The following is a 24742-nucleotide window of genomic DNA, read 5'->3' as shown; positions in this document are numbered from 1 at the left end:
GTTTAGGTTTGATTTAAGATGTATGGTAATCATTGCGTTGTGACTGCGGAACTTTAGGGAACAAAACAATCCCGCACCCAATCGAGGCTCTGTTATAAAGTACATGTCATGAGTTAGGTTTGGCTTCTCTCTCTCTCAGCTGTGTGCTATCACAATCAGCGCACTCTCTGACTGAGAGCGCACCTGTTCCTCTTTGCATACTTCTCTCTGGCTATTTAGTGACTCGTGTTTGTGGCTTCTTTGCCAGATTATTATTGAATGCATCTCGATCTAGTGCTGATCTCTCGTTTGTCCTGTCTAGTCTGGTCGTTTTGTCCAGTGTCTGTTCGTGTTGGTCTCACCTGTGTTTCTGTCCAGTCCCCTGCTGTACGTGAGTACTCTCTGGACGCTCTCTGTGGTGCTGAGTGCTGTGTTTGGGGTGGTTTCGCTCGCCACGGCCTTCCCGCTACGAGCTCAAGACTTCGGCCCGTTTCTAAGGACCGTATTCCTTTGTTTGTTCCTGTTATGCTCCAGATCTGCATCACCCGTGCTGTGATCGGCTCTCTGCCTAAGTTCCTTTAGTGACTTAATAAACATTTCTGTTCTGCACCTTTGCATTTGGGTCCTTTCTACAATCTCTGACAGAATAATCTGGCCACGATGGACCCAGCAAGGGAGACGCCGTTCCGCGCTCCTGTTGAGATGCAAGGTGCTCTGCTGGGCAAGCACGAGGAGGAGCTCTCTGTCACCAAGCATGCGGTGGAGAGCCTGGCAGCCCAAGTTACCGAACTCACGAGTCAGCTCCACCAGTTGCGCCTGGGGCAGTCGGCAAACGGGTCACGCAGCTCCGCAGAGCCTCGGATCAATAATCCCCCCTGTTATTAAGGTGAGCCCTCTGGATGTCGTGCCTTTTTAACACAATGCGAGGTGGTGTTCTCTCTTCAGTCTACCACCTATGCGGAGGAACGTTCCAAGGTTGCCTTCGTTGTCTCTCTCCTCATGGGACGGGCTCGCGACTGGGGAACGGCTCTCTGGGAGGCTGATTCCATGTGCTGTCAGCAATTTGCTTCCTTTAAGGAGGAGATGATAAGGGAGTTGAGTTGCTAGGCAACGTGGGGGAGAGGACGCTGGCGTTGTCTGTTCACCGCTTCTCCACCCACAACAAATCATGTTAATGTACTATTAGATTTACATTTTATTTTATTTCCTTATGTTTGTGACTAGTCTAACAGTCAGAGCTACAATTGGGACTGTTGCTGATTGCTGGCAGCCACTGAGAGGTCGTTGTTCGTCGTTTCGCCGTTTTCAACCGCTTCTCTAATGTTTACGTTTGAATTGCTGCGGTTGGTTTCTGGTTTGGAGGACATTTGATGTTTCTCGCCGCGGGTGCTCACTGGTGGTCTCCCTTGGGCTTGGGCTGCATGGTGGCTGAAGTTTGCACCGGGCTAGCGTCATCCGGGCTCTCGTCGTCGGCGTCCGGCATGATGTTGGGATGTTCTGCTTCTCGGTTGTTCTGCACTTTGAGATTCTTCGGAATGAAAAGTGCATTATAAATAAAATCTATTATTATTATTATTATTATTATAAGGGTGTTTGATCGCTCCGTCTTCGGAAAGGAGGCTTCTCGGCAGCTCGCCGCCTTGCGCCAGGGTAAGCGTTCAGCTACTGACTTTGCCATTGAGTTTCAGACTTTGGCCGCTACCTGTGAATGGAACGAACCCGCTCTTTCTGCACGTTTCCTGGACGGGTTAAATGACGAGCTTAAGGACGAGATTTTTGCACGGGAGATTCCTTCCCAGTTTAACCAACTGGCGGAGCTGGCGATCCGCCTTGATAAGCGTTTTGATCTGCGTCGGCATGCTCGCAGTAACAGCCTCGAGTAGCCGATGTATCCTTCCGCCGCACCCTTTTCTGAGTCTAGTTCCGGTCCTGAACCCATGCAGCTGGGGAGAACACGGATCTCGTCTACCGAACAACAACGGCGGATGCAGGAAGGTCTCTGCCTGTACTGTGGCGGCTTGGATCATTACGCTGCTTCCTGTCCAGTAAAAGCAAGAGCTCGCCATTAGTTCGGGGAGTACTGGTGAGCGCGACCCCCATCTCCCCACTTCACAAGAACGGCACTATGTTTGATGCTGTCGTGCGCTGGCGAGGCTCATCATTTCCCTGTGCTGCCCTTATTGACTCTGGCGCTGAGGGGAACTTCATGGATGAGAGCTGGGCTATGGAACATGGTATTTCCTTACGGGAACTGTCTGATCCCCCCACCGCCATTGCCTTAGATGGTCGTGTGCTGTCTAACATTCATCAAGAGACTGTAACAGTGAGTCTCACCATTTCTGGTAATCACCAAGAGACTATTTCCTTTTTTATTTTTCATTCCCCACTTGCCCCTGTCGTTCTGGGTCACCCTTGGTTACAACAGCATAATCCCCAGATTAATTGGGTGAAGGGGTCTATTTTATCTTGGAGTTTACCGTGTCATGTCAAGTGTCTTGTGTCTGCTGTCCCTGCTGTCTCCTCTATCTCTATCTTTCAGGAGGAGTCTATTGATCTCGCTAGGGTTACTGAGGAGTACCACGATCTGCGAGCAGTGTTCAGTCGTTCACGGGCCACCTCTCTTCCTCCCCATCGACCATACGATTGTAGCATCAATTTTCGCCCGGGTACCACCCCACCTCGCGGGAGGTTGTATTCCCTATCTGCTCCTGAGCGCGAAGCGCTAGAGAAGTATTTGTCTGAGTCCCTGTCCGCCAGTACTATTGTCCAGTCCTCCTCTCCTGCCGGGGCGGGGTTATTTTTCGTGAAGAAGGACGGCTCGCTGCGTCCCTGCATTGATTATCGAGGGCTGAACGACATCACCATTAAGAACCGGTATCCTTTACCACTGATGTCGTCAGCCTTTGAGAACTTGCAGGGCACGAAGATCTTCACGAAACTGGATCTCCACAATGCATATCATTTAGTGCGCATAAAGGAGGGAGATGAGTGGAAGACGGCGTTCAATACCCCTCTAGGCCACTTTGAATATCGTGTCCTTCCTTTCGGGCTGGTAAACGCTCCCGCAGTTTTTCAGGCACTAGTAAATGACGTGTTGAGAGATGTACTAAATGTCTTCGTCTTTGTGTACTTAGACGATATCCTCATTTTCTCGTCCTCGCTCCAGGAGCATATCCAACATGTTCGATACGTGTTACAGCGTCTTTTAGAGAATCGCCTGTTTGTCAAGGCTGAGAAATGTGAATTTCATTCTGAGTCTGTAACGTTTCTTGGTTCCATCGTTTCTGCAGAGGGGGTTAGTATGGATTCCGCTAAGTCACAGGCTGTCATCGATTGGCCCGTTCCCGATTCCCATACAGCTCTTCACATCCCCCACGGGTGCGACGCCCCTGCTGTAGAGAAAGTTCTTTACCATCAATATACGCCTTTGGACCAACAAAGTAAGCGCAGCGTCCTTGTTGCCGAGCTTTCTTATTTAGTGGCCAAAGTTTGTTGAGCTGCTCTCGATCTTCGGGGGACAGATCTTCTGCGAACCATAAATGGTGTTTTGCCAGATAAGGAGAGTTCTTTGAAGCTTTCCAGAGCGCGTCGCGAAAGTGACGCATTGTGAATTGTAAAATAATCCCTTGAGGTTTTTGAACGGCAGACTGAGCATTCTCGCTCCTCACTTTCCCCAAACGGTGTACCACATCGATAAACTCCTGAGCTTTGCCAGCAGAGGACGGGACAACAGCCTCACAAATCTCCAATACTTTCTGTCTGGTGTTTTCTCCTGGTTGTTCGGGTAAACCGTAAAGGCTCCTCGGGTATCTAGAAAGATCCTGTACTTTGTTCTCCAGCTCACCGAATCTTTTTTCCGCAGTTGTGACCCATTTATCAACTCGCTCCACTTTTCCTTTCACATCCTTTATTTCCTCCGTCAGAAATTTGACTGACATTTTCACTTCTTCGATTCCTTTATCAAAGATGTCGGCACTTTCATTAATGACCGACTTGAGAGATGTTATAATTACCATGGCCAAAGAGGACTGCAGGTCATCCTGGCCAACATCCTCACTCCTGATTCTCTTAATGCGTTGGTTCCTTCAGCAGAGTTTCAGGTAGGCTAGTGGAATGAGTGCGCCTGAGTCTGATTCACAGTCCACCATAACACAATCACCGAGGCTTAATGATGACTCCATTGATTTATTTTAGCGTTTTTTGTCTTTTGTCATAGTCCAAAAAGTTCTTCTGAAAGTGCATTCACGGCACTGACAAGAAAAACAAGAAAAGAAAAGAAAAACTACGAACAAAGAGCCGTGCTATCAGTTAAACTGTCAACGTAAACTTCACAGAGACAAAAATAAAAAGATAAATAAAAACAAAAGTATATCGAAACGTTCCCCTAACTGATCAAATAGTGCTTACAGTAAAAAATGCAATATTAAACGAAATGCACTGAAATTTACAAGTAAATAGAGAAATGTTCAAGGACTGATTCACCCAAGATGTCAACTTCAGGCCACCATTTTCCGCCCCACATAACAGTTATGCTGCGTTCACACCAGACACGAGTGACGCGAATAAATAGCGCTATTCGTGCAAACTTGGATGCGTTAACATTTTGAATCCATTCGTTTCATTAGGCTTGTTTGAGATGCGCCTTGCCTCGCCTGAAATAAAGTGAGGGGAGGAGTGAAAAAAGTGCAGGCAAGCCGGACAGTTCTCTCTTCTCGTAGTGGATCAGACACCTGAGAGATCAGTTTCGGATATGGCTGGATTCACACTGTTGCTGATAAACTGGATGTAATTTAAGTTCTGTTGCTTTTGTATGAAAATAAATATTCTGAACAAGACACCCAAAGTTTTTGTTATTTATTTCCATTCGAAAGACCTGTTTATCAAGCATTTTTACTTTAATTACATACATGTTATAACCCAAAGAAAGATCACACTGTCCGAGAGTTTGAGAATATGCACACATAATTTATACACATAAAAACAAAATCAAATATATAAAATCAAATATATAAAAAAAAAACAACCTTACATCACGGTTGTTTAAACCAATAAGCATTAAGCTGTGTCATCAGCAAGTCGTTTCCCATCATGCTTTTGGTCAGCGCAGTCGGTGGAGAGCACCTGCGCTCGACTGCAGAATCCGACACATCCGCCTTACGCTCGCTCGCAAGATTTTTGACATACATCAGCATGACATCAGAGCAAGGCGGACCGCCCTCGGACACATTTCTAATCGGCATGCATCTTGCGCTGATCATCGGCGATCGGTTCTAAAATTGGTCAAAATTGACCCTATTTACTTTGTGAGCACACATTACGTGTCTTAGAGTGAACAATTAATCCATGCTAGTTATTACACAGAAAAAAAAAAGTTTTTGTCGCAGTAATCTTAGAGCAGGAGCAAGAGCAAGCGCAAATCCTGGCAGCGGCAGGTCGCAGTGCCACTTCCGGTAGCTTCGGCAGCTGCCATGGACTTCTTCTGTCAGCTGCCAGAGTTTCTTCTGGCAGATGCCTGTATTCGTGGCAACTGCCACAGTCTTTCTGGAGTTTCTCACTGTTTGGCAGCTTCCAATTATACTACACACACACTACAGTTCAAAAGTTTGGGGTCAGTAAGATTTTTAATGTTTAAAAGAAGTATCTTCTGCTCACCAAGCCTGCATTTATTTGATTAAAAATACAAACAAAAACAGTAATATTGTGAAATATTATTCCAATATAAACATACTCGTTTCTTTCGTAACCCCAGTTCCCTGAGAGAAGGAACGAGTATTGCGTAAGGGAAAATCTCATTTTATAATGATTTTATAATTTATAATGATTCTATCCAGTTATGATTTTGCTTTTAGTTTCTTGTTTTCTAAAGTGTATATTTGGTCTCTGAGAAGTGACTGAGGGTCTGGCCTAGAGATGTGTGATGTGTCACTAAACACTGGCAACAAGGTCATGTGTTTGGATTTTGGAGGTATCACACACCCCTAACATGTCAGGAGTGCAGTAACAGCGTTTGCTCACTTACCCCGGGCTTCCAGATATGAAATATGGATTTGTCTTTCATTTAATTTATTGTTTTATTCCTTTTATATTTCCTTTTACTGAAACACTAAAGACTCAAGATGAATATTGCCTGTACTATTGCGTGTCCCTCTCACTGAAAGAAAGCACATGTTATCAGTATGTTTTGGTAAGAACTGGTTAGAACTGGAGCTTAATCAGCTCCAACCTTGGAGAGACTGTGTATCTGTGTATGTGCGCAATATTCTATGCTATAGTTTAGAATGGTGTACAATGGGCACCCTAAGAGATGGGTGGACTTGTTGTTCTGGGCAAGCTGGCGCCTGCTCCAGATCTGGAAGGTCCCTACGGGCCTGATTCTGGGGTGAAAGCGTCAACAAGTAACAGGTCAGTGGAAACGTGCATCAGATTAACTGACTCGAGTGAAAATTTACCATGACTGTGCATTGTCTCTGTGCCAACCATCCACATTGCAGTAATGACGTGGATAAGACCTTGAAAACAGTATAACTGTTGGGACAATCGGATGTACGATAGGGCGAGGCAACGAGACGGTGAGAGAGGGAGCACGGCCTACGAACTCCTTGTGAGACTTGAAGCTGGCTTCTGCTTTTGAAACTGCAAACTATTCTTAAGTAAATTTTTCTTTTAATTAATTGCAATCCTGACTCTGTCTTCATTTCTTCACTACTGGTCCTGGGTCATAAGCTGTTAACCCCTAACAGTTTATAATATAAATAATAATAAAATAAATAAATAAATATAATAAATAAATAATAATAATAATAATTAATATATATATATATATATATATATATATATATATATATATATATATATATATATATATATATATATAATTATAATAATATTATATATTATATCTTTAATTAAATACTGGCCTTCTGAACTTACAAAATTTTGAGCTGCAAAAAATGCATTTGCACATAATTGAACGTGACCTATTATATCCTAATACATTTAATTGATTTAAACTCATATTGCAGTAAATGATAACTCAACATTTGAAATTAAACTATGACACTATATATCACTATTGAGAGAAGTTTTCTAAATTAAATTTGAGTTACAATTTTTGTCACCTGACATCTGTGATTTATTTCACAGATTTATTCATTCAGACAGTGCTAATTTATTATTATAATAAAAAATAAAATAAAATCAGAGCAGGGTGTGTGTGTGTGTTTTCTATAACATGGGCTTTAAAGAAGGTCATGTGCTGTGTTTGCAAAAATCACGTATGACACGTCTTTAAACTAATTATTTATTGATAGAATTCAAATGGATTTTATAAAAGTGGCTGTTTATAATAAATTTCCATAAAATGTATGCATTCATATTACTCTTACCTGACACTGATATTAAAATCATTGTTGCTGTTTCTTTTATTTGGCTTTATGTTTTTATTAAAAAAATAAATGCCACACATATTGAAATAAAAACAAGCATGCTTTTTGCTGCATAAGATCAAAAACACATAAAGAGAAGTGTAATGCTAATACAACATCAGCACGATATTCTGCCCTCATTTGAAATTGACATTTAACATCATCTGACAAAAAATTAATGAATAAAATGTAATTGATCTCATAGATGTTGTGGTTCCTGGTCATTGCAGCACCAAGTGCTGCAGTTAATGAGGTGAATTCAAATGACTTAGTCCTTTTATTTTTTCCCATATTAAATGCCTATTGCCTGCTGTGCACAGTTAAGCTGATGCCACCGGGGTGGCGGTGTCACTGGCTTGGGCCCGTCATTGCTGTTCGCAGCTTTAAGTATTATTTTTCTTTTGCCTTTTGGCCATTTTTGGGGCCCTTAACGTGCTCGAAACCTCTTGAAACTTTGCACACGCATCGGAATGCGCAGCCAACAAGCCTTTTACCCGAGCGTGGCAGGGGGGCTCAACAGCGCCCCCTTGAAAAACTGGGTCTATATATTAAACACACTTGCACGTAGATGTGTGAAACTTGGTACACTTAGGCCCCATTTACACTGCATGGTTCAAGTGACCCAATTCCGATTTTTTCCTCTCATGTGGCACAATGTCGGATAAATCTCAAATCGGATATTACCCAGTAAATGTGAGTCGTACATCATTGAAAAAAGGACGGAGGCGAATGATGTCAACTCAGGTGGACACAAACTGCGATCCAGTGTTGCCAAGTCAGCGGTTTTCATGCGGAATTGGGCTACTTTAACACAGTTTTGAGTTGCAATTGGGCATTTTTTTTTTGTTTAAACCTGGCAACCCCGTCAAGAGCCCTCCTCTTTTTCTCCGCCTTAAGAGAGAAATGTTTTGCTGACTTTTAGAGATGTGTGGAACAGTGCAGACAGCAAAACATTATGCAATCATTTTGTCCATTGCATATCGAGTCGTTTTACTTCCTTTCACCGGTTAAGAACGTCTTGGGCTGTTTTGCCAGTGTACAGTGTAAATGCAAATATCGGATACGGGTTGCTTTTTAAAAGATGATGCAAGCGGGTCGTCAAAAAAATCGGATATAGTCACCAAATCGGAATTGTGCATCAAAACCTGCAGTGTAAATGGAGCATTATAGATCTCATCGGGCTAAACAACTGGCACCAACTGGCAGCAGGAAGTGTGTCACTTTCAAAAATGCCTTTATTCACTGTCTTATTTTAACCCAATTTACTTTAAAGTTCATCAGTATAATGTCAAAACATGGCAGATATAGACATATGAATGGATTCCTAATATTTAAAAAATCTGGGGGGTTGTTTTATCTACAGTTGTTTTATATATATACAAAAGAGCCAGAAACGTGCCCAGTGCATAAATAAGGCTATACTCCCACGTTCTTGTTATTCTATCACACTGGCAGATTTTTTTGTTCTCAAACAAAAAGCATTTATCTGCTTATTATCTTATTCTGGGTTTGAATAAAATAAAAAAAATTAAAGAAATTTTGTAGGGCATTGACAATATTGTTTTATATAATTAGTTTAATAAGTCCTTGAGAAAAAAGGTATAAAGATAAAACACTTGGCTAGTTTTACCTACAGTCACCAAACTCAGAATTAATACATTTTAAAATAAAATGTAATAAATTTTAAAATGAATGTACTTTTTGTATTTTTTGATACAGTCATTAGTTCTGACCAACAGGAAGTCAGATAATTTGGTTTCAATCTTTAAAAAACAAAAACAGGCTCTCAGTTTTTAATGTTCTCCTCACACACGTTTCATTCAATCTCCTCCAAACTCGGAAAACATGAAGTATATATACAGAAGATGCTAAAATGCGAAAGGATAATGGACATCTCAAATGGTTTTGCCATGGCAAATTATTAAAAAAAGCACAAAAAATGTAAACAAATTGTCTCATATCTTGTCAATTCAATGTTTAATTTAAATTAAGATTGTATTTTATGTAATTGAACCTGGATGAGTTTAAAATGAATGTACTATTTTTCAGATCAGTATATAGATTTTATTTAATATATTTCATGAATTTCACTTTATCCCTCTTAGTCTGCTCTCCCTTCATTGACCAATAGATGGAAGCATTGAGTTACTTTTGAAACTCTCTCTTCCACCCTGAGTGTGTGTGTGTGTATGTGTACATGTTTTTCTATTCTGGTGGGGACTTCACTCTGAATGCACACAGACTCATGGGGACTCCTGTCACTGTGGGGAATTATATTGAGGTCCCAATTGGTACAAAAGCTTAAAAATTATACAGGATAAGTTCTTTTGAAAATGTACAAATGCAGAATGTTTCGTGTGATGGGTAGGTTTAGGGGTAGGGGCAGTGTAGGGGGATAGAATATATGGTTTGTACAGTATAAAAACCATTACGTCTATGGCGAGTCCCCAGAAAGATAGTGATCCAGACATGAGTGTGAGTGTGAGTGTCTGTTTTTAGGGGGATGGTGCCAGCTTAATTTTGATGGTGAAAAAATTGCTCTTTCATTGCTGTGTGCTTTGGCAAGCATTAAAGGAGAAAAAAAAACATATTCTGGGTTTCAATAAAAAATAAATGTATAGAACCAGGTAATTTGTAGGGCATTGACAATATTGTTTTATATAATTAGTTTAATAATTGAGTAAATACAAACATAAAAAGACCTTTAGATAAATATTAAAGTCAACTCGGTCAACATAAAAAAAAAAAAAAAAACCTTGTTTGATTTTAATGAAATTATGATTGCATGTTTGGTTATTGACCCTGAATGAATTTAAAAATGAATGATAAATATATTGGTTTGCTTTAACATTGTGTATTTGAAGATTAATTCTTGACTCTAAAAAATGTTCTCTGAATTATCCATTATTTATTTCTATAACATTTTTTACTAACAATAGAAAAAACACATTTGAGTTTCCTTTTCAAACAATGAAGTTTGTTTAACCTAAAAATAAGCAGATTAATGCCTTTGGTTTGAGGACGAGAATGAGAGCAAATGATATAGAATAACAAGAAGGTGGGAGAGTATAGCCTTAGTTATGAACCAGGTTGGATATGTCTGTGAGAACACCGTTTTGAAGATAAAACTGTTGTTATTGCAAAACAATGTTTTCAGACAGTGAAATAAAAACAACTTTCTCCCACTGTTTAGATTTGATTTTTTTGCTTCAAATCTGGGTCAATCGGAATCAGACTCTGCCTCTCTCTGTCTGTCGTTCCCCTCCCCCCTACCTCTCCCTCTCTCAGGCTCACTCTATGTGTGTGTGTGCGTGTGGGGGGGGTTCTCTCACTCTGTGTGTGTGTCACCTTGTCTCTTGATTGTCATAATTTAACCTTTTCATATCATAGGCTATCACAAATAGCGGTCACTTTAGTGTGGAAAATAAGTAGAAAACAAAAATAAATAAATATACTATATCTTTAATTAAATACTGACCTTCTGAACTTAAAAATTGTTGAGCTGCAAATGATACATTTGCACATAATTGAAAGTGACCTATTATATCCTAAATGACATAATGGGTATGGCTTGTGGTCATAGCGGCACCTGCTCCTGTTTAAATGCATATTGCCTGTTGTGCACAGTTGCCCTGAAGGCGGCACCAGGGTGGCGGTGCCACCGGCTTGGGCCCGTCATCGCTACTCACAGCTTTAATTAAACATTACACTTCATGTCCATTTTGCAACATGGTTGAGTAAAAATCACAGTGCTAAATGCATGCTTGCTCGAGAGATTTTATTATATGCATCCAGATCCAAATGTCGACTAACTGGTGGGAATTTCCTCTCCGTCACATCTCTACACACCAGCAGACTTGACTAGGAGCAGGTACAATTCAGATATCTTAAAACCGAATTATGACTAGTCAAAATTACATTAGAGATATCTCTAATTACCTTCGCGCATGTGTGACGCATCTATTGAAGATATCTATGATGTCATTACAGACATCTTAAATAGAGTTTTGACTATTAAGCTAGTTACAATGCCCCCGAATTTTTGAGATATGAATTGCGCATTGATTCATGATTTGTATCACCAATGTCATGTGAATTCAGCAGTTTGACAGGCGATCCGAATCATAAATCAATACGCTGATTCATAACTGTTCAAATCTTTATTTAAGGATTGAAAACAAACACGGAAGAGAAGACAACGCTGAATAAAGTCGTAGTTTTTGTTATTTTTGGACAAACATGTATTTTCGATGCTTCAAGAGATTCTAATTAACTTAACTGATGTCACAGATGGACTACTTTGATGATGTTTTTATTCCCTTTCTGGCCATGGACAGTATAGTGTGCATACATATGCATATGCTGTCGGACTAAATATAAAATATCTTCCGAAGATGAACGGAGGTCTTATGGGTGTGGAACGACATTAGGGCGAGTCATTAATAGCATACATTTCATTTTTGGGTGAACTAACCCTAAGTACTTTGATCTTTTTGACTGAACAAACTTTTAAGTTTGTCCTACTCAAACCAATTAATTATTTTGAGCATTTGTGGTTACATTGTGGAAGTTTTAATGGAGCAAGGAAACAGATCTCTAGTTTGTGATTCATATACATAAATAAAATTTAAAAAAATTCTACTCATTCATAATATGTAAGGATTATTTAATTTATTTATTTATTATTGTACATAGTATATTTAGGCCTTTGATTAATAGTAAGTATTTAGAAAATAGATAGGGTGAATATCTATTTCATATCAACTTTAAAGCTCATTATAGTCCGTCAAATACAATGTTGTTTAGTCTGTACATAACATAAGAGTTAATGGAGAATGAGACTGCTGTTTATGGGTGAGACTTCAGCTGAACAGATGAAATTAAATGATAGTTACAGGTGATTATAATTCTGCATTTGTTTGGTGCATTAGTTTTGCCTATTTTATGTGGCCATGCGATGCAAGCATACAAGACTAAGGATGAGATAATAAGCCTGCACAATATATCCATCTAGTAAAAACAATAACTCCTAAATTATGGGACTTTTGCCAAATTGACTCCTCACCAAAATATTACTGATAGATAGATCGATAGAATATTATGGGTTATTATAATTGACAAACTATTGATGATTTGTATGCTATTTTGTTCTATAGCTTTTGTAATTTGGGAAAACACAAAAAAGAGTCTCATTATGCATCACATACATAACATTTCATTGATAATGATAAGACAGTAGTAATTTAACATACTTTGTTAGCTTGCTGGACCTATAGCTTGTTCCACAAACAAAGGGATGATGTTTAATTTACACTATCAAAAAATACATTCAATGAAAGAAAAGAGTAAATAAATAAAATAAAATGATAAAGGCAGACCAATTGTTCAGGTTAATTTATTAGTAGTAAATTAATCTTTAATTTTTACAAATCCACAAGTCTCCTACCTTGACTTGATAACAAGGCACAATAACTTTCGATTTCACTGATTCATTCATTAATGGCAGTGACTTTTGAAGATTTTTTACATCCTTTGGATTCACTTGTACAATGGGACCAGAAAAAAAAAAAGATTCCAATAAAATTAATGGACACTAATTTTCCATAACTGAAGTCATCTAGCAGATTAAAAAACAAGTTTAAAAAATATGTTGAGATATATTCTTGTTTCAGGTTCGATTGACATTTTCTATTCTGTGGTAAAGAGGTTTTTTTTTTCCAATACAGATAATGAAACTGTTTTATGTCTTTTTTTTCTTTCCCCAAAGCATTAAAAAATGGGTGAGAATGCATTAATAAAGTGTTACTTCATAAATCGTCTTCTCCATTTCTGATGTATGTCACACTATATTCCACAGTATATAATTATCCTACATTTAGGTCTAAAGTACATATTTCTATGAAACAAATCAACAGTTTATCACTATTCCATCATTCATATTGATTCTAGCCTCTGTTTAAGACATTAGAGATGCTTTCTGGAATGTTCTGGAATTCATCTGATTGTCCTCTCTTATTGTCTCCATAACTTTAAGGTGTGGTCTATCCAATGTACATGCACATACACACTAACTCGCTCACACGCTCACACACAAACCTCTCACCTTGAAAACCTACATTAACATTGAATGTCTCTTTGTTTAAGACTCCTTAGAAATCTAGCCAAAGATCCATCAGAAAGGGAACAGAGTTCAAATATCCCAATATAGAAAAATATATATAAAAACACATGGTAACAATGGAGAACGATAAAGCAACTATTTCTGAAAGTGCACATCAAATAAGACCATTGTCACTGACACCTCTCCAGAATGCTCTCTCCATATCCACAGAATCCTTCCACAGGTCAGCTGAAGAGAGAAGCCAGAGGGAACGGCGGTGTAGAGAGACATCTTACAGTAAGAAGATTTCAGTCTTTCATTAAATTCCACTGCAGTTTGAAAAGGGCTCACACACAAGAAAGAGGCAGTGTTCAACATCTGAAGACCGACAGTAAAATGCAGTGTCTACCCGCTGTATGGCTGGTGCCATGACACTCTCAGGAATTTCAGAGAAAAGAAGCCAATTTGCTTTTATTCTGGTAGATGATAAAAAGTACCATTTCAGGTGATGGTGCAAACAAAAGAAATTACTGTACAATCCTGTCTTTGACTTGGGCTTTTACAGTCACTGTGGGTCAGAAGAGCAGATCAGATGAATGGGGCTCCAAAGCATTTGAGGCACCACTGCACACCGTCGCTTGGTGGTCTGTCAATGGGGGATAGGACTTTAAGCTGTTCTGCGCTGAGCTCATTGTATGCAAGACGGTATTCACGATTAAATGCTTCTGTGAGGGAAAAATAAAAGTCATAAAGATAGTTAAGAAGTGAATCTCACAAGGATGTGACTATATTTGCCAGAAATTTGACATTAAGATTAATTTTTGATATATTTGACAATTAAGCACAATGTCCCTTTAAATTCTCATTACTGTAATGCAGAAATCCATCTTATTTCCAGTAATGGAAATTATCTTTTTTTTTATTTATTTTATTGTTGGACTATTTAAATTTAGTCAGGCAACAGATAGCATGCGATATAAATACTTAAGACCAGATTCACTAAACAGGGCAAAGTAGTGTGAGAGCGCAATTCCAAAAAAGCGCAGATGGGAGTGGAAAGTTCTATGTGTGTTCGACTGACAATGTGCAAATTAAACACAGTCGGACGCATTCGGATCATTTCCATAATGACCAATTTAATCTATAAATAAAAACAAAGACAAAATCTGTTTAAATTAATGGTCCTAAACATATACTTCATGTTCTTTATGCAAACATAACTTTTAACTTTAACTTGTTTTAACATGTTCTTGACATGTTTTGTGAGACGTACCCAATAAGCACTTATTACATTTAATGACTGTAATGAAATCACTTTCATGTGAAATTATAAAACAGCATTCACTTACCAATATCAATGTTCTCCTTTCCTAAGGCAACAAGTGACAGAAACAAAATTTCCCTGTAGATACTCCTAGACAAGAAGAGAAGAGTTCATTAGAGAAAAAGATACTCATACACAAATTATAATGTCATATAATGACAAAATTATTGCAAATGAGTTAGATCTTGGTGATCACAAACGACAGGACATATTAAGCTTCCTAAGTTCTACTCTTGGGATAGTTTTAGCATGCTTGGATATGACAAAGCTAATGGTCTTGGCTCTTGGGGGACTATATCTAATATGCAAACTTCTGCTTGTATAGATCTTGCTGCTCCATCATAGAAATGTGCAAGCTTCTTGTCCAGCTTCAAGATTATTTGACTATACTGTTACAACAAAATGTAGGCAATGTTTGAAGTGTGCTTACTTTTTACTGTAGAGTACTAGTTTAGATTATAAACTCTTCATTGCATCAAATTATCCAAGAAATACAACACTGAACTCTATATGCAAATTTGCAATAATTAAGAAATATAACTGTCCCCAGACTTCAATGAAAACCTTGAAATGTCTAATTTACAAGGTAAAATTACATAAACTTAGCATCTTTTAGTTAAATTGTGACCACATTTTACTTTAACCTTTGTTTTAGGCATAGTTACATAATGGGAACGAATAAATACAACATTTTCACAATTCAACTAAAACAAAAGGAATACATGACTAAAAACTGCTCAACCAAGTAATAGACACAATATTTAATTTTTGCATGTCCTGTGCAGTTCTCAGTATAAGGCAGGGTTCGTTCTAACACACATACGGTTCTTCTCAAAAGGAAGGCTGCATCCTAGTGAGGCTGTGTCCTTCCTAATCAAGTCCTCAGAGGTTTGTGGGCTAGTTTTTACTTATGGGTGTTTGATTAGGTAGACTAAAATATGCAGTGTTGGGGTTACTCCAGGACCAGGATTGGGAATCACTGGTTTAGCGTAAAGGTGATCGATAAAAAATAAAGTGTTAAATATTAACCATGCATAGGGTTTTAAAATTAAAACATTTGTATTTGTGACCAATATTGAATAATGTGGGTCACAATATTGATGAAAAATACACTCATGCATGACATAAAAAAAAAAAATGTAATTTTTTATTTATGGCAAGGGTAATAAATTAAATTATATAAATAATAAAGCACACTGTTTAATGTGTAACAACCTAAAATATGTGCTAGCACTATATACAGTAAAATGTAAGCACAGGTTCACATTCTTGACATTTACTATATTGTTTGAATTCATTCTAAACATAAAACACACACATATAGGTTCATAAGTACTAAAATTGCACCTGCAAATACTGTACGATTATTTTATTTTCAACAAATCTAGCCCATTGGCAAGGCAATGTTGGCTGCTACTCGCAAAAAAGTGCTTTGATACGTTTACCTTATAACTAAGGAGGTTATGATTAGAGCGCTAAAGGCATGGTGGCATACGCACAGTGGCAATAGATTTATTTCTTATTGCATGATCAAGCTCATTGACTTATATAAACACTGTATAGAAATATTACAGAAGTACTGGCCTGTAAAGAACTGCTCATATTTCTTTAACAAGCAAACTGCATATGCTCATTCTAAGCATGGGTTTATGTTCCAGCTTTGGAAGTGTCATCAAATTCAAGATAATAATATCCCCTGTGCAAATGAAACTAAATGTATCACAAATGCCACAATTAAAGTGAAATGTCAAAGTGCATGAAAAGCATTGGTTATAGCATTAATTAGGATCTGCTCATGTTGCCTCCAAGATGGCTTTTACGCATTGTTTTTTGCAGCATTGAGCATTATTACTAATCACACACATCTGTTAAGTGTATAATGCAACGGCAAATTAGAGGCGTTTAGATTAGTCACTAGTGATGAAGAAATCCGGTGATAATGGCTGAGTCATTGTGTACTCTCACAGATTCTCTGATCATAAACAAAAATGAAGATATGATGTAATCAAGAGATTGATTTCGAACTTTTGAAAAAACTAAAGTTTTTGTGAGCATATATAAAGTATATTACCTCACACATTGAAGATGAAGATTCTTTTTTATCACTTTCTGTATGTTTATTATATAATTTATAATTAATTTCTAGTTTTAATATTAAAATCGTGTTCTTCATGCCACCAATTTTTTTTAATGTATCCTAAGATTAATTATTATTATTTCAAAGATTGTTTAAAAAGTTTTATATTTTACATACTTTCTAAAGGCTTTTAAAATTATGCAACATTGTTTTATGTTAAATATAATGTAAATAAACATGCCATGTCACCAGCATAAAGATGACTTTTGCTGATATTCATGTTGTTTGAAGTAATTGGTTTAAATATTTGACAAAGGACAACACTTTTAAAAAGGAAGTCACATAAAAAAGAAACATTTAAAAAGGAAGTCACATAAATTGCCCTTATAAAGGTAAAAATGACTATTGGAAATCAATTCAATGCAGGACTAGCTCACAGCAAACACTGAATACGATTATTGAAATGTTAAGAAAGCAAACCCATTGGTTGCAGAAGCAACAGAGGTCAGTCAGCCTCATGCCATGTATTAAACAATATGATTGTTGTTAACAGATTGTGTGTAAATTATCTATCAGTCTGCACCATTTACAGTATGATGTCTAAAATGGTTATATATACAAGATATAGCATGCATGTCCAACCTCTGCCGTTTAGCTTCTGGGTGTTTCTTGATCTCCCTAAGAAGCATGTTGATGGGGCCATAAACATCGTTCGTCTGAATGCTGCGTACAATGCTGTTCAGTAGAGTTCGAGTCTCCTGGTGGTCAGTGGGGGCTAGAGTTCCCTTTCTTTGCACTGCAAAACAAAGACACTTACATTCAGTGTCATACATGAGTAGCTTAACTCTTTCCCCGTCAAACACAGAATTTTCTGTGTTTCCACTGTTATACGCTAGGGGGTGCAATTACACATCTTCTGAATGAGTTCAGAATTTCCTGATCAAAACACAGGCGAAGGTGACGCAATAAAACAAGCGATCGTACTTTATCGATTACTGTGTTGATGCTAAAACTGAATAAATAAACCTTCTCCAAGTTCCCCTGCTGTACTCACAGAAGGTCCTCCAGAGCTGATAAAGAGGCTCGGTGGGCTCCTGATGCAAGTTGACATTGTCCCACAGCAGCTGCACATACACCTGCTTACTGTCTTGAAACAGAGATGTCTGTGGAAGCTATGGGAATAAAACAGAGAAAGAAGCATTATTATGCAGTTGAGTTCATCAAGCATGATGTAATGATCGAGCCATTCTGTGATCCTTTTGTGCCTTTTTTAAAGATTGATGCTTTTTGGTTCATTAAAAACCCGATTCCAAAAAGGTTGTGACACTGTACAAATTGTGAATAAAACAGAATGCAATGATGTGGAAGTTTCAAATTTCAATATTTTATTTAAAATACAACATACTGTAGATTACATATAAAATGTTTAAACTGAGAAAATTTATAATTTTAATGAAAAATAAATTGATTTTAAATTTCATGGCATCAAAACGTCTCAAAAAAAGTTGGGACAAGGCCATGTTTACCACTGTGTGGCATCCCCTCCTCTTTTTATAACAGTCTGTAAACATCAGGGGAACGAGGAAACAAGTTGCTCAAGTTTAGGAATTGGAATGTTGTCCCATTCTTGTCTAATGCAGGCTTCGAGTTGCTTAACTGTCTTAGGTCTTCTTTGTCGCATCTTCCTCTTTATAATGCGCCAAATTATTTCTATGGTTGAAAGATCTGGATTGCAGGCTGGCCATTTCAATACCCGGATTCTTCTTCTACGCAGCCATGATGCTGTAATTGATGCAGTATGTGGTCTGGGATTGTCATGTTGGAAAATACAAGGTCTTCACTGAAAGAGACAACGTCTGGATGGGAGCATATGTTGTTCTAGAACTTGGATATACCTTTCAGCACCGATAGTGCCTTTCCAGATGTGTAAGCTGCCCATGCCACACACACTCATGCAACCCCATACCATCAGATGGCTTCTGAACTGAGTGCTGATAACAACTTAGTTTGTCCGTGTCCTCTTTAGTCTGGATGACATGGCATCCCAGTTTTCCAAAAAGAACTTCAAAATTTGATTTGTCTGACCACAGAACAGTTTTCCACTTTGCCACGGTCCATTTTAAATGAGCCTTGGCCCAGAGAAAACGCCTGCACTTCTGGATCATGTTTAGATATGGCTTCTTTTTTGACCTATAGAGTTGTAGCTGGCAATGGCAAATGGCACAATGGATTGTGTTCACAGACAATGTTTTCTGGAAGTATTCCTGAGCCCATGTTGTGATTTCCATTACAGTAGCATTCCTTTATTTGATGCAGTGCCGTCTAAGGGCCCGAAGATCACGGGCATCCAGTATGTTTTTTCATCCTTGACCCTTACAAACAAATATTGTTCCAGATTCTCTGAATCTATGGATGATAATATGCACTGTAGATGATGATAACTTTAAACTCTTTGCAATTTTTCTCTGAGAAACTGCTTTATGATATTGCTCCACTATTTTTTGCTGCAGCATTGGGGAAATTGGGGATCCTCTTCCCTTCTTGACTTCTGACTCTGAGAGGCTCTTTATATATCCAAACATGTTACAAAATTTGGCAAACTGGTATAATTTGCAAACTGGTCCTCTAGCTGTTCCTTATGTGTACATTTAACTTTTCCGATCTCTTATTGCTACCTGTCCAAACATTTTTGGAATGTGTAGCTCTCATTAAATCCAGAATGAGCCAATATTTGACATGAGATTTTAAAATGTCTCACTTTTAACATTTGATATGTTATATATTCTATTGTGAAAAAAATATAAATTTCACTCCTTTTTTTATTCACAATTTGTACGGTGACCCAACTTTTTTGGAATCGGGTTTGTATATGGAAGAGAGCAAGACACATTTTTGTACATTTCTGCTTTTGTGATCTGAAAAAGAAAGAACAGCACACTGCATTAGAACAACACTAGGGTGAGTAAATGATAGTAAGTAAACTAGCCCTTTAAATTTAGCGCAGTCATTAACTTACAGTTCATTACAATAAAAGATATGCCGCAAGACTAGTCCAGAGTAGTTTCATGATTTGTTTCAGTTTATTATCGAATGGCAAATTCCAAAATCATTTGTGTGCATCAGACATGGAACAATATAAGTAATAATGTGCAAGTAAATAAATAGATATAACCGAGTGGGGCCACCTTTTTTTAAATCAATTTGATTTAGCCTGTTCCTGATGGCCAGTCCAAGCATGCTTTAAATTGAGCACAGTTATTAGCAATACACATGATGGCACTTTGTGTAAAAAAGGTTGTCTTCCATTTAAGCCTTTCAAACTACTACTCATTTTACACACATTATAAAACAGTTAGCCTACATAAATGCTGTAAAACAGTAAGCTGCCACCCCTTGTGGTAATGGTACAACCCACAGCGCAAATTGAAAGACAACAACAAAAAGGGGGGATATATAAAACCGGTTATATTCAGCTCCTTAAATTATCATTTCTTAAGTCACAATTAAAAAAGTAAAATTGAACAAAGACAGAAAATGGCAATTATCCAATGATGATACCTGTACTCCATTGTTGCAGTGTTCAGAGGTGAGGATGAGTCCAGGCAGAATGCTGGGCAGGTCTAAACGGCGGAAATACCACACCAGGTTCCAGAAGATAATGGGGTGCTGACTGAGGAACTTATGGGTATAGATTACCTGAGAGATAATGGAAATGGATGAATCAAAAACAAAAAATAAATAATGCCAAGCACATTACAGGACAACAGGCTTTTAGTTGAAGACTTCTTTCATGCTTTCTGTCTTGTTGGTACACACCTAACACAACTAGACTTACAGAGTTTACAGTTACCCTTTTTCCAACAAGGCAGTGTTGGTGCTGGTTCAGAGCCAGAGCAGGGTATATGCAGGAATCCTGAAGTTAATTTCAATACCTTTTTAAGACTTTTTAAAGACCTTCTCAAAATATTTTAAGACCTCATCGCACTTCAAATTCTAATCGGCAACAAACCTTTAATAAACAGTTGTAGTAGATTGTAGACTTAAAATCTCTATCGTAGGCCAATTTTGTATTGTTTATATTGCATATCTGTTTTACAACGTATGGAGGGCGACACATTACCTAACTGCGCATTTCGCAAAATACATGACGTCACCCGTAGACAGCGCGCGCCAGGGATGGAAATTAACTTTTTTCAAAGTCTACCACTCAATGTTTTTACCAGCCACTTTTTTGTTTTTAACAAATTAATAATACAAGCTCTACAATACTTAAGCAGTTTATTTAATCTCAAGTCTCAATGAAATACTGACATTTTCACGATGATTTGTGGTCTTTTATGGCTTCCAGTTTTATGGTTTTTAGTCCCAAGAATGAAACTATTCGTGTTGGCATCTTTGAAGCGTGTTGACAACACACCGAGCAGAACATTGTCAGTAGGGATGCACCGAAATCAAAATTCTTGGCCGAAAAAAAAAAAGAAGAAACCAAAGCCTAAAACCGAAAAATAAAATTCAAACTAGAATGTTTAACTCGACCTCACTCATGTGTACATTAAATAACAATGTACAGGCCTACTGGCCTGTAGAAAGGTACAGAACTTGAATAAAGTAATCAAATGTAAAATAACTGCATATTTAACTGTTTAAATGAAAGATTAATCCTTATTAAACTTACAAAAGCTATTCAATCAAAAGCATTGTTTAATGTCAAACTGAATATAAGGACATCACTCAGCAGCAGTAAAGGCTACTGCGCCTTTAAGACCTAATTCAGGGATATGCTCGTCTTTCTCGACTGTGCATACTATACAGTTCACTTAAGGCATATTCAGAGTATGTCTGCTAGGATACTCATCAAGATGGACATGTTGACATACTTCTTGTGTGAGTTTGTCCGTTTAAGCGCAAGACTTGAAAGAGAACTCAATATTTGCGCACTGTGAGACGAGCGGGCGCTCTCGGATGATGCACAGCGTCAGATCTTCTCTCAGCGCGCGCGAGTCTCATAGCACGTCTTCACGCGAGTGATGACGGAGAAAACTACTGGTCATATGCGCACATACAGCAGCACTCGCATGCATTGAACAAAGTTTACAAAGAGGTGAAACAGCTCGGTAGGTGAAGCGAGTTTACCCTGCTAATTTCCATCCCTGGTGCGCGCGCTCCGAGCCGATCTCAGACTGAGCACCATGTTGTTTTTTAATACTTATGGGGATGAAAAGAAATATATTCATAAATAATTTTTGGAGTCAAACTCTTGACAAAGCTTGAACAAAATACTTTCAAAATTTAAGACTTTATGAAGCCATGATAAGACTTTTTAATACTTTATAAGGGTCTTAATTTTCCCAAAATTGATTTATCACCTTTTAAGACTTTTCAAGACCCCGCGGATACCCTGCAGAGCCTAGTTTCAAATCAGTTCTTTGTCTTTCCACACCCAAAGCAGCAGCTCCGAACCAGGAAAAGTGGTTCATAAGTAGCACCAAATCATTGCTGGCCTAGAAGTAAGAATCGATTGCGTCAGCAACTGGGGTTGGGTTACCGTGACCAACAAGACGAACACAAACTTTGTGAACGCCATTTTTATTTAGCAGCTAGTCGAGCTAATAGCTGCTCGATTGCAATATTGACGGCTTGCGTTGTACAATGCGTAACCCCTCCCCTTACCGTTCGTCTGCTATGAGCGCGAGATGGAGAGGAGAAGCACTGAAGTAAACCCTGCCCTCTCTTCAAAATTGCGTTTCACTTGGAAATACGTCACAGCACTGAAGAAAACTCACTTGCTACTTTTCGGTTCAGTGGGACTTTAAGATAATTTTATATTTTGTCTAAGAGCATATCCAAGTGTATGCACACTATACTGTCCATGTCCAGAAAGGTAATAAAAACAGCATCAAAGTATCCCATCTGTGACATCAGTTAGTTAATTAGAATCTCAAAGCATTCTCATGAAATACATTTTGGTCCAAAAATAACAAGAACTAAGACTTTATTCAGCAATGTCTTCTCTTCTGTGTTTGTTTTCAATCTTCAAATAAAGATTTGAACGGTTATGAATCAGCGGATTGATTCATGATTCGGATCGTGTGTGCTGCCAAACTGCGGAAATCATGTGACATTGGCGATCTGAATCATGGTCTGAATCTGGCGAGTTAAGGTCTTTTGCCTTTGTAGGCCAGTATACACGATTGTGTTGTTTACTGATGTTTATTTACGTGACGATAGCCAACTGACTTGACTTGACTTTGTGTTTCCCACTGCCTCCCTAGAGTTGCTGAGAAAGACGAGATGTATACAGTGACGTAAGACCTGGCTCTCTAGCCTATGGAAAGACAAACCGGTTCTTAGAAGGCTCGTCAGTCGAACCAACTCCAAACTCGTTCTAGCACTGGCTCTGAATTAGCACCGGTTTCATTCTGGTGGAAAAGTGTAAGTTTGCTACGATCTGGGGCTCTTTGCCACAGACTCAACACGGGAAAGGGAAGCAAGGAAACATTTAATGAATGTAACATCTTCATATGTTTACTGAACCATCAAAAAGTTGTAGTAAAGTCATGCTTGAATACCTGATCCCCCTCATTCTCTAACAGAGACTCCAACTCTTTGCGCAGGACCAGTGGACTGAGATACGGCACAGAAACCGGTTTTGGGTTGGGCCACTTTTGACCTAAATTGTCCTGGAACAACAAAATACAGAATTAATCAAACAACTGTGAGCAATTAGTATGATTCTTGAAAAATTAAGGATATTAAAAGTAGAAGATGCTCACTTACCGCCACCTCTTGTAGGCTGTTGGGCAGGCTTGTGGTGGATATGCCATGATTGGGTCTTTGGATCAAGTCCAGACTCTGCAGTGGGCCTCCCACACTGTTGCTCCGGGTTAAAGTGTTGCGTTTCTCAGCTTGTCTCTCTATGAGACCCAGGGGGTCTGAATGTACTGGCTCTGGTACAAAGCTACAGTGCAAAGTCATAATTCATAATTTTATCTGAGAAAAACATCATTGGTTATCCAATAACATTCTTATTTGACACACTTATTGGAAAATTAATTTGAAAATCTAGCAACATTTAAGCTGTGGTTAAACAACACATAAATATCTCCAATATATTTAACTAATGAACTTACTAATGTTATCAAATGGAGCCTTATTGTAAAGTCTTACCAAACAATAATAAAGAATCAGAATATTTCAATATATATCAACATCTATGGCATGTAGTCAGACTTCAGACTAAAATATAAAAATTTTAAGTTTGAAAATAAATGGCCTATTAAATATTTAATTATTTGGTGCTGCGATGAACACCATTGCAAATACAAAAAATTGAAAAGCGGTTGAAACCATTTAAATACTTAAATGCATGTTTATTATCTTGACATATTGTATTACTGTATATTGGCACGTCTACTTGACACAAATCTCATTTAGGTATGTTTACATGCACTCATGTTTATTAATCTGATTTCAGATTCTGAAAGTTCTGTTCATATGAACCCTAAGTGTTGCAATCTGATTCACATATTTGTTAACATGTGCATCGCTCTGAACAGAACTGAAGCACATGGACAGTGCCCAGTTGCCCCACGTAGAACCAGAGAAAGTAACTGGAGCTACTGTGAGAATAATTGACATTTTTGCCTTGATGACATATCTAAAAAGAAAGCTAATATCATAGACAGTAAAAGAAATGGACGGAGCTATCCCATTGACTTCTACGGCGTTAAGTAAAGTCAGTAAAGGAGCTGTCACTTCCTGATGGCTGAGCGAACTGCGCAGGCTCAGACTGAGCTTGACGACGTAGATGTGACGTAAGCAACCTGTTTGACAGCTGT

At 38.2% G+C, this 24742-nt stretch overlaps 1 protein-coding gene across 2 annotated transcripts in view; it reads right to left on the bottom strand.

Annotated features, from left to right (window-relative positions):
• Positions 1–12782: 12782 nt before the first annotated feature.
• Positions 12783–24742, bottom strand: part of dennd4c (DENN/MADD domain containing 4C) — a 122626-nt gene continuing 110666 nt past the window's right edge. For both annotated transcript variants that reach the window (XM_067431569.1, XM_067431635.1), the window contains exons 28-34: positions 23682–23862; positions 23474–23584; positions 20463–20600; positions 17959–18076; positions 17547–17700; positions 14853–14917; positions 12783–14228 (exon numbers count right to left, since the gene is read on the bottom strand). In XM_067431569.1, coding sequence (XP_067287670.1) covers positions 14092–14228; positions 14853–14917; positions 17547–17700; positions 17959–18076; positions 20463–20600; positions 23474–23584; positions 23682–23862 — 904 coding nt within the window. In that variant the 3' untranslated portion in view covers positions 12783–14091. The remainder of the gene's footprint in view (positions 14229–14852; positions 14918–17546; positions 17701–17958; positions 18077–20462; positions 20601–23473; positions 23585–23681; positions 23863–24742) is intronic.

The sequence above is a fragment of the Pseudorasbora parva genome, chromosome 1 (genome assembly GCF_024679245.1).
Source record: "Pseudorasbora parva isolate DD20220531a chromosome 1, ASM2467924v1, whole genome shotgun sequence".
In the NCBI taxonomy this organism is placed as follows: domain Eukaryota; kingdom Metazoa; phylum Chordata; class Actinopteri; order Cypriniformes; family Gobionidae; genus Pseudorasbora; species Pseudorasbora parva.
The sequence above is the reverse complement of the archived record's forward strand: the minus strand, read 5'-3'. Positions and strand labels throughout refer to the sequence as shown.